General features: G+C 30.6%; 2 protein-coding genes across 2 annotated transcripts in view; one reads left to right on the top strand and one right to left on the bottom strand.

Annotated features, from left to right (window-relative positions):
- Positions 1-6,016, top strand: part of LOC139502599 (vesicle-fusing ATPase-like) — a gene marked incomplete in the record, with an annotated part of 21,143 nt that extends 15,127 nt beyond the window's left edge. Inside the window, 7 exon segments of the mRNA XM_071292137.1 lie at positions 1-57; positions 1,030-1,163; positions 1,681-1,747; positions 2,269-2,348; positions 2,906-3,102; positions 3,778-3,829; positions 4,349-6,016. Of these exon segments, the coding sequence (XP_071148238.1) occupies positions 1-57; positions 1,030-1,163; positions 1,681-1,747; positions 2,269-2,348; positions 2,906-3,102; positions 3,778-3,829; positions 4,349-4,417 (656 nt within the window).
- LOC139502590 (protein Wnt-6-like) overlaps positions 1-11,184 on the bottom strand; it is a 466,832-nt gene that overhangs the window by 212,017 nt on the left and 243,631 nt on the right. The gene's annotated exons all lie outside the window — the stretch shown is intronic.

Genomic DNA, 11,184 nt, shown 5'->3' with positions numbered 1-11,184 from the left:
TAATATCACAGTGTAGAAGTAGTACCATGACACCATTGGTTACTGTATTGTTAGAAGGTAAATATAGTAACAGGGAAAATCCTTTCTATCTTTAGAAGGTAAATATAGTATCAGGGAAAATCCTTTCTATCTTTAGAAAGTAAATATAGTAACAAAAAAAATCCTTCTAAATTATAATTTGGTATAGTTGAAACCATTTGTAACCATTGTATGTAGATCACAAATGAAATACAGGTAAAACAGGTTAAAACAAAATTTTAAATGAAGCCAATGAGAAGATATTAGGATTAAGGTGGTACCCAACACCTTCACTAAAATTAATTTTGCTCGTTTAATTTTCATAAAATATTGACAAAGTCATGAAAGTATTTACTTTGACCCTTCGACAAAAATGTGAAAATTTCAAAAAATTTGAACCAACCATTTTATAAGAAAAATTACACTGGTTATATAGCAGTTTGACAACCACCAATATTGATACTTAATACTCCCTAAACAACGCAACGTAATTAAAACGTTTAGCTGATTTTACAGAGTTATCTCCCTGTAGTGTTAGATACCACCTTAAAACAACTGTTGATATTTTCTCCTTGATTTATCATATTTTGTAATTTTATTTGTCGAAATAGAGTGCATTGATTTAAAATATTGATGATGGAATTTTTTAACCGACCTTGACTGGCTATATAGCCCTTGCACTGTCAAAATTTCATGAGAATGCATAAGCTTAACAGTTGTAAAAACAAAATAGGTTTACAAATATTTGCTGCAAACATTTCACATTATTTTATTGTGAATATCTTTTGAATGTTTTAAAGACAAGTAAACAAATACAATCAGCATAGAGGTTTATGGAATTAAAAAAAATATAATGCATAATTTTTCTCTTTTTTTTGGTGGATTTGTTATATGGAGTTGCTTCACTTTCTCTTCATTGTAGTGGATTTGATATGTAGAGTTGCTTCCCTTTATCTATCCAGTTTTTTTGACAAATAGGATGTAAATATTTACTATTATTTGTATTTTTAGGTCCACCCGGCAGTGGTAAGACATCACTTGCAGCACAGATAGCTAAAAATTCAGATTTTCCTTTTGTTAAAATCTGTTCTCCAGAAAATATGATTGGTTTTACAGAGCCTGCTAAGTGTCATGGTATAAAAAAGGTTTGTATTAATTCTACTGGAAATTCGCTCAAATTTACATGTATTTATAGTTGACATTTAAAATTAATTGATGCAATTTTAGGGAACGTTGCATACTAATGTCATCAAAATTTAGTGTGCAAAGTTTATTTCTTCGCAAAACCTATTCAGCCACATATTTCGCAATAATAAAAAACGCCGCAAACATTTTGGGATTCAAAGACAGAACAAGAAGAAATTATTATTGAAAGTTGTATTGATATCAAAGAAACAATGAAAACTGTAAGATCTAGAAGGTAAGGGCAGAAGGAAAGGGAGCAAAAATACTACTGAATAAAAGTCTGTAAAAAAGTTTATAGAGTAATACTTTGCTGTTGAATATAGAATTATACATAAAGTTTGTAAAAAGAAAATTATTTTTATGTTAAATAATTGTGTCACAGTGTTTAACTCTCCAGAATACTTAAAATTGTGAATATCATTATGTATGCAAACCACTTAGGAAAACTCCCAACTAATTTGAATTCTTATTTTTCAGCTGTTTGATGATGCATATAAATCACCCTTAAGTTGCATAATAATAGATGATATAGAGAGATTATTAGGTTAGTAAGTTACTTAAATGATCGAAGGTGTGGTTTAATGGCCAATAAGACAATTCTCCACAAGAGACAAAATGACATAGAAGCTATAGGTATACAGTAAGGTCCTCAACAATGAGCAAAATCCATACCACAAAGTCAGCTATTAAAGGCTCTGAATGACAAATGTAAAACAATTCAAACGAGACAACTAACGGTCTGATTTATATTAAAAATAATGAGCAAAAAACATATGATATACAGCAACAAACGACAACCACTGATTAACTGGTTCCTAACTTCTGACTTAAATGTTAGAAGAAAAGATAAAAATAAACACTTTCTAAACAACGTCATTTTCTCGCTTTTCAGAGAACTTTTATATAAAAGCTAGATTGTTAAGAATAATTTGATAGATATAAGAAGATGTGGTATGAGTGTCAATGAGACAACTGTTGTGATTTTGTCTGTCATCTTGTTTCATTGAAGTAAACACTTTTTCCTGTAAGACATTTTTTGTAATCCTTATATTTTTCTCCGTACAGATTATGTACCAATAGGACCAAGATTCTCTAACTTAGTACTACAAGCTTTACTTGTTTTATTAAAGAAACCACCACCTCAAGTAAGTACATTAATAAGACTACTTGTGAAAAACAATAATTACTCTGATATAAAGGAAGATAGAATGTTTGGTATTAAAGTGTCAATACAAGAGGAACTCTGCTTCATTTGTTGAGTTTCAGTACTTAATGGCAGTCGTCTACTCAATATTTATTCCCAATAAGGCTATTTAAAATATTTGTTTAAAAGTTTGTTCCAGATTTGGTTTTGTGTATAAGTTCAAGTTGTGAGTAACTCAATTTATTTGGTTGAATGTTTTACATATACTCAATAAATGTAATAAGTATAAGTCAAATAAATGATTTATATTATTAAACATATATCATGAAATTCCGTTTTTAAAAGTTTGAATATTTGATATCTTGATTAATAGACATTTGAGGTACTTCCCTTGAACATTATTTGAATATATTGTATATCAATGAGTATCATAAAATCTGACCAAATATTTCATTAAATCTAGAAAAAGTCTTTGTGAATAATACTCCTGCCTTTAACAGTAAATTACTTTCTATTGGACCCTGCTTCAATTCATTTATTATTATTGTTTTTTTTCAGGGTAAAAAATTGCTGGTTCTTGGAACAACAAGTAGAAAAGACGTGCTAGAAGAAATGGAAATGTCCAACGTATTCAGTGCACGACTACATGTATCGAATGTGTCGACGAGTGAACATTTAATGACAATCTTAGAAAATGTAGATGCTTTTAATGAAAAAGAATTACAAATTATACAGAAGAAAACAGGCGGAAAAAGGTATGAAAATATGTTATTTTTATGACCCTCTAGAAGCATAGGTTGAATAATTGTTACCCTTGTCAATTTCTTATGTACATCCCAAAATTAGTTTAAGTTCTCTCTCTTAGTTTGCTTCAACCAAATGTTATGAAACTTCTACAAAATGCAGATGACCACAAAACACAGTCCTAGTTTGAAAAAGAGTAGCATCACTCCTGCATTTCTCTAGTTAGGTCCCTTTAAACGTAAGATGCAAGCAGATGCATCATGTGTTTCCCATAGATACATTCTCCATTTATTTGTATTTTACATATCAGAGCAGAAACTTATGCACTTTGTGTATTAAATTCATACCTAATAAAAATTGCATAACCCATATCTGTGTCATTTATAGAAACTGTATCATATATATATCATGAACCTGTAAAATCAATAAATAAAATGCCTGCAAATATTATGTAATTTAGTTATACGATATTTTAACTCTTTTTAATAATACATTGCTCTCATTGTGGTACAATATCTTGTCCTTTTATGAAGTATAAGATGCCTTCAAATATTATGCAATTCTGGTAAATATTTCAACTCTTTTGAATAATACATTGCTGTTTTTGTGGCACAATATCTTTTTATGACATAAAAACAATTATTGATCAATACACCCCTGTAATATAATGACTTATATTTTTTCAGGTTGTGGATAGGTATAAAGAAATTATTAATTCTCATAGAGATGGCCAGACAGGTAAATATAATAGAGTTATCTCCTCTTTGTTAACATTTAAATTTGAGAGTTATCTGCTCTTTGTCCACATTTGATTACAAATAGAAAATTTGAATCACAACACATTTTAAGATAAATATAAAAATAGGCTTCTGAGCTGAAAGGTGTGCTAAATCAGTTTATGTATTCAGTTCAAAGAATCAAGGCATTGTTAACTTTTAAAGTTTACTGTGAAGAACTTTGAAAATTATTTAAAAATCACAAATTGAAGGAACTAGAGTAAGAAATGTTGAAAAAATGGTTATATGACATGGTTGGGTGTTTTCTTTGCAATGGCATAAATATGCATTTCAAAAAATATTATTTTGAAAAATATTTAAAAGTCCAACAAAAACCTAGGGTTATATCATGTACTATTTGGAACAGGAAATTGAAAGCTTTGTTTCAAATATTTGTGCATAAAAATTTTTGTAACATTATGTTTGAATGAAATGATCTTTAAAGACTGTACTTGATTTTTAAAATTTTATTTTTTTTCAGAATGAAGAAACACAAAGAATTCCGAAGTTTTTATGTTTGTTAGAAGAAGAAGCAGGGTTAGAAATGTAGACTTAATAAAACATTCCTTATTGTAACATGTTAGTGAAATTTATGACTTTAGAATTTTTCATATCAGATTTCAGGATTTCACCTTATTAGTGTGTATAAAGGTGGAAGTAAATACTTTGACTAATTAATTTGGCTTGTTTAATTTTGACAAAAAATTCAAATTTCAAAAACTTAAGCCACACATTTTATTGGAAAAATTATCATACAATATATAGCAGTTTGACAAACACCAATTTTGAACATTGAGATGATTGCTATTTTCTAACCAATATAACATTGATTCAAATGTTTTGCTGAATTTTACTGAGTTATCTCCCTTAAGTGTTATGTACCTTAGGAATAAGGGAGATAATAAATTGTTGGTAAACTTCTTGGTAACAAATATTGGATAGTTGATATAAGATTTGTTTTTGGTAATATATTTATTTTGTTAAAGAAAATGTAACAGAATGTTTTTTCTTGACTTTTTTTTTGATTTGTCAGCAATGGTGCACAGAACTATGTCATGGGATTTTGCACAATAGAAACTGTTTTGTTACCAGACAAATTGATGCACTCTACTATACTGCATTTCTATACAAACTGCATAACTGTTGAAATTGTAAAAATCTCAGTCTTATATTTATCTGAAAAGGAATTGAAATTGTCTCCCTTTTTATATGTATGTTAAATTTACTGTTATAAGTAGAATCCTTGCATGCTTAGTTCTTTTCTATTTGTATGTTTTAAAAGTTAATATATGAAATAACAATCAAATAATAGTTTGCTTGATAAACATATGCCCTCTCTTATTTAAATATTTAACAATTGTTTTCTAATTTAATATTTTGTTAATAAAGAATTGGGACCAACTTATTTTTTTAGCAACTTTGAAAATGTAAATTAGTGACATTTTGGTTTGAAATGTACATTGAATTCTGTCTGAATTCCGTATTCTGATATTGTATAATTCAAATTCCATTGAAATGGTGAAAATATTATTGTGATATGTCTCTTTGCAGTTTCATTAATGGAAAATGAATAACTTTAAATGGATTAAAAGATTTAATGAATAATAATAGCTGCTCTTAGCAATAATGTAAACATTCTAATTATGATCTTTTAAAAGCTTGCATATTGCACAAGATTTTAAAACGTAGCAATGACTCAGACCATGAGTAAGAGATATCTTTTCTTAGGTGTTCTGTACCCCCTTGAGTTTCACCCTGGAAACATCTATTCCAATCCAGTTCCCTTAAAGAAACTAAATTGGCTGTCTTAAGAATTTCATCTTGATGTTAAAAAAGATCATAATCTGATTTATTGTGATAAAGATATAAAGTCTTGTAGAAAGTTTAAAGAGTTTTTCACAGTATTGTTGAATATACTTGCAAATTTTCATCAAACACCAATAGATACATTTCATTTTCTTTGCTTAAAATATAATGATGTCTTTTGACCTAATGTGTGAAATTAAAAACAAGCAGAAATGAAAGATTGAGAAATGAGACATATTTGAAGTAGTTGCATTTGTTTATGTAGGAAGATGGTTTGTTTGAAATAATGATAATTTATTGATTTATTTTATAATAGTCATGTGCAATAAAATTTATAACCACACATTTTGTCGGGTCACTTTCTTTAGAACATTCAGTGCTGATTTAATTATAAAAAAAGGATGTTATTTTTATGCCCCACTATGCCCCACCTATGATAGTAGAGGGGCATTACGTTTGCTGGTCTGTGTGTATGTTCATCCATTGGTTCGTTTGTTTGTCCATTCGTCTGTCCAGCTACAGGTTAAAAAAAAAATTGGTCAAAGTAGTTTTTGATGAAGTTGAAGTCCATGTTCTGTATGATATGATCTTTCTAATTTTATGCCAAATTAAAGTTTTGACCAAAATTTCACGGTCCACTGAACATGGACAATGATAGTGTGAGTGGGGCATCCATGTACTATATGGGCACATTCTTGTTTCAAAAGAGCAGTTATATTTGAAACATATTTGAATAAACTAATCATAGATACCAGGATAAAAAATTTTCACTTTATGTTTCCTCTACAAAAAAAATATCATAAGTGATGCTCAATTCAAAAGGTTAAAATGGTCAAATACAATACAAAGATGAAGAGCATTGAGGTGTAAAATTCTGAAAGGTTTAACTAGAGGTTCTGTAAGTTTATTGTGCTAATAGAGATACAGATATTCATAGTACATCTCTGTGGTGACAGTTTCTGGAAAGATACATCACTCTATGACGGTTTCAGGCAAAATATATCTTTCTGATGATAGTTGAAGACAAGAATTAAACTCTTTGTTGACAGTTTTAGAAAGTTCATTTTTCTGTTGAGTTTCATGCAAGGTTCATCGATCTCTGTTGACATTTTCTGGCAAGGTACATTTCAGTGTTAAAAGTTTCGGGCAAAGGTACATTTCTTTGTTGACAGTTTCAGACATAATAAATCTTATGTAGACAGTTTCATGTAAAGTTCATCTCTGTTGACAGTTTCAAGAAAAGTACATTTAGTGTTGATAGTTTTAGGCAAGGCTCATCTCTGTTGACAGTTTCTAGTAAGATACATCTCTATATGACACTTTCAGGCAAAATATATCTTTTGTGATGACATTTTCAGACAATTAATATCTCTTTGTTGACAGTTTCAGACAAATTTTATCTGTTGAAAGTTTAATGGAAGATTCATCTCTGTGTTGACAGTTTTATAAACGGTTAATCTCTGTTGACAGTTAAGGCAAATCATATCTCTGTGTTGACAATTTCATGCAAAATTCAACTCAGTTGACAGTTTCAGGCAAGTTAGATTTCTGTGTTGATAGTCTCTGGCAAGGTACAACACTTTGTTGACAGTTTCAGACATCTATCTGGCGACAGTTTTATGAAAAGTTCACCTTTGTGTTGACAGTTTCATATAAGATACATTTAGTATTGATAAATTCAAGCAAGTTCCGTCTATTAGTAAACAATTTCAGACAAAGTACATCTTTGCATTGACAGTGTAAAACAAGGTTCATCTCTGCATTGACAGTGTAAAACAAGGTTCATCTCTGCATTGAAAATTTCATATACTAAAAAGTAATTTCTGTTTTGACAGTTTCAAGCTTGGGTTACCTCAGTTGACATTTTCAAGCTTGGGTTACCTCTGTTAACAGTTTCAAGCTTGGAATACCTCTGTTGACAGTTTCAAGCTTAGGTTACCTCTGTTAACAGTTTCAAGCTTGGGTTACCTCTGTTGACAGTTTCAAGCTTGGGTTACCTCTGTTGACAGTTTCAAACAAGGTACATCTTTCTATGAACAGTTTCAACCAATTTATATCTATTTGTTGACAGTTACAGCCAATGATATCTCAGTGTAAACCATTTCAGGCAATGCTCCTCTGTGTGTTGACTGTTTCATACAAATTAAGTTAGATATCTAGACATTTTCAAGCAAGATTCATCTTTGTTAAGGCAGTTAAAAGAAAGGTTCATCTCTTTGTTGACAGTTTCAGGCAATGTTTTATTTCTGTTGACAGTGACATACAATGTATGTCATTGTGTTGACAGTTCAGGCTAGGAATATATCAGTGTTGACAATTAAGGCAAGATTCATCTCTGTGTTGACAGTTTCAGGCAATGTTTATTTTTGTGTTGGCAGTTTCAGGTAAAGTAAATTACTATTATCAGTTACTAGAACATGCAATGTACGTCTCTGTGTCGACAGTATCTCTGTGTTTGACAGGTTCAGGCAAAGTTCATCTCTGTTTTGACAGTTTCAGGTAAAGTACATTTCTGTTATCAGTTTCTAGAACATGCAATGCATGTCTCTGTAATGACAGTTTTAAACTATGTGAACCTTTGTGTTGACAGTTTCAGGAAAGGTTCATCTCTGTGTTGACAGTTTCAGGCAAGGTTCATCTCTGTGTTGACAGTTTCAGGCAAGGTTCATCTCTGTTGACAGTTTCAAGCAATGTTAATTTCTGTGTTGACAGTTGTAAGCAATGTTCATCTCTGTGTTGACAGTTTCCGGCAAATTTATTTCGGTGTTGACAGTTTCAGGCGAGGTTCATCTCTGTTGACAGTTACATACAATGTACGTCTCTGTATTGACAAATTTTAGGCTTGATATATATGTGTGTTGGCAGTTTTATGTTAGGTAAATCGTGTGCTGGTTCAATTAAATCGGGACGAAAATTTAAAGGGAAAATTTAAAACCTTCAATTAAATCCAAGCCATCGCATAATGAAAATGAAAACAACACCAAAAAACAATTGTACAGCATAAAACAACCAAACAGCACGAACCTTGCTGGAATTTGGAAAAACTGATATGATCCTAACTGGTTTGCAGTCCTTTTTTACTGTCACTTTTGTATGTTACTATATACCGAAGACCATGAAAGCATTCAACAAAAATTATAAACATATTTAGAAATATAACAAATGTTTTCTTTAGACTTTTCTCTCGCAAACCTCTATCCTTAAATGTTAATTACAGCTATTTGTAAGATCCAAACAAGGGGTGATTCATCTATATCACAGAACTGCTTTATTCTTTCATATAATAGACAGAAATGAAGGTTGCAGGCTATTTTAAAAAAAAAACTTTAGCGGTTGCTATGGAAACATGCAGCCATTTTTCAGGAATTTATGATGAAATCAGACATGAAAATCGAAAAATGTCTGCTTTTTGGTTGCAGCAATTTTATGATAATAAGAATTGCAAGAGAAAAATAATTTCAACACAAATTTTTACATTATTTGAAGTTTATATTTTGATGTTCAGGTTGTAAAATATTTTTTTTATATAAGGCTGAAATGGTATTCAATAAATTGCGTAAATCTGTATTTTCTAAAAATAACTTAAATATCATATTTTAAATCAAGTAAAATTGACATTGGGCAGATGATTTTATTACAAACTATGGTTGCAGCTTAAAGTTCATATATTGAATTATTTAAAACTTTAATTTTTTTTTGTATTTTTTTGTTTCCATGGCAACAAAAAAATTGTAAAATTCATAAAAAATGACAAAACAGAATACTTATTCATTTTCAAAATTTTTGCTCTTTGATATATCAAATGAAATGAAGACTGTAAAATCTTAAATTTGTTTTAAAATAAAAAAAAAAAGATTAGTTTGAATTAAAATGGCAAGAAGACCATAGCAACGCAAAAAAAAAGCCCTAGCAACCGACCTGAATTGCTGAAAATAAAGTGTTCCTTAAGAAAAGTAAATTTGCCTTGCGTTGTGTTTTTAAAAGTAGCAAAATTTTGCACCAAAAGGGTGACTAGCTCTGGCGAACTGCACCAAATTGGTGGCTAACTCTGTGCGCAAGTAAGACGGATAATAATGCCTGTACCAAGTCAGATATATGACAGTTGTTGTCCATTCGTTTTTCATGTGTTTTGTCATTTGATTTTGCCATGTGATTAGGGACTTTCCGATTTGATTTTCCTCTGAGATCAGTATTTTTTTAATTTTACTTTTCATCAAGGAGAGCCTTAAGTGGAATGACACATTTCGACAGCATTTTCTAAGCGGAGAAGGAAAGAATATGGATATTGTAAAGACTATAAATTCAACAGAGTTAGAAACTGATGAATTAAAAGATCCGTTACCCGAAAAAGAATTTGAAGGGCTGTGCATAGCCGAATCCGAATCAATCTTGCACGGTGGGTTAATCATTCTCGATTAAAATCCTTTTCTTGCCATGAAACAGGATAACTTTAACAAAGAAGGTACTGATAAAAAGTTGAATAAATGAATAGCCATATAAAACATTATAAAAACTTCAAAAGTTAAAGTCAAGATGATCATACGTTGTACCAGGTTTAGTCCACCATTGTAGATCTTACAGAATCACATTTAACTTGTAATTCTGGGTTCAAGATGATCATACGTTGTACCAGGTTTAGTCCTCCATTGTAGATCTTACAGAATCACATTTATCTTGTAATTCTGGGTTCAAGATGATCATACGTTGTACCAGGTTTAGTCCACCATTGCAGATCTTACAGAATCACATTTAACTTGTAATTCAGGGTTCAAGATGATCAGACGTACCAGGTTTAGTCCACCATTGTAGATCTTACAGAATCACATTTATCTTGTAATTCCGGGTTCAAGATGATCATACGTTGTACCAGGTTTAATCTACCATTGTAGATCTTACAGAATCACATTTAACTTGTAATTCCTGGTTTAAGATGATCAAACGTTGTACCAGGTTTAGTCCACCATTGTAGATCTTACAGAATCACATTTAACTTGTAATTCCTGGTTTAAGATGATCAAACGTTGTACCAGGTTTAGTCTACCATTGTAGATCTTACAGAATCACATTTAACTTGTAATTCCGGGTTCAAGATGATCATACGTTGTACGAGGTTTAATCTACCATTGTAGATCTTACAGAATCACATTTAACTTGTAATTCCGGGTTCAAGATGATCATACGTTGTACCAGGTTTAGTCCACCATTGTAGATCTTACAGAATCAAATTTAACTTGTAATTCCGGGTTGTTCAGCATGATCATACGTTGTTCCAGGTTAAGTCCACCATTGTAGATCTTACAGAATCACACTTAACTTGTAATTCCGGGTTCAAGATGATCATACGTTGTACCAGATTTAATCTACCATTGTAGATCTTACAGAATCACATTTAACTTGTAATTCCGGGTTCAAGATGATCATAAGTTGTACCAGGTTTAATCTACCATTGTAGATCTTACAGAATCACATTTAACTTGTAATTCCTGGTTTAAGATGATCAAACGTTGTACC

Source organism: Mytilus edulis, chromosome 14 (assembly GCF_963676685.1).
Source record: "Mytilus edulis chromosome 14, xbMytEdul2.2, whole genome shotgun sequence".
Classification (NCBI taxonomy): Eukaryota; Metazoa; Mollusca; class Bivalvia; order Mytilida; family Mytilidae; genus Mytilus; species Mytilus edulis.
The sequence above is the reverse complement of the archived record's forward strand: the minus strand, read 5'-3'. Positions and strand labels throughout refer to the sequence as shown.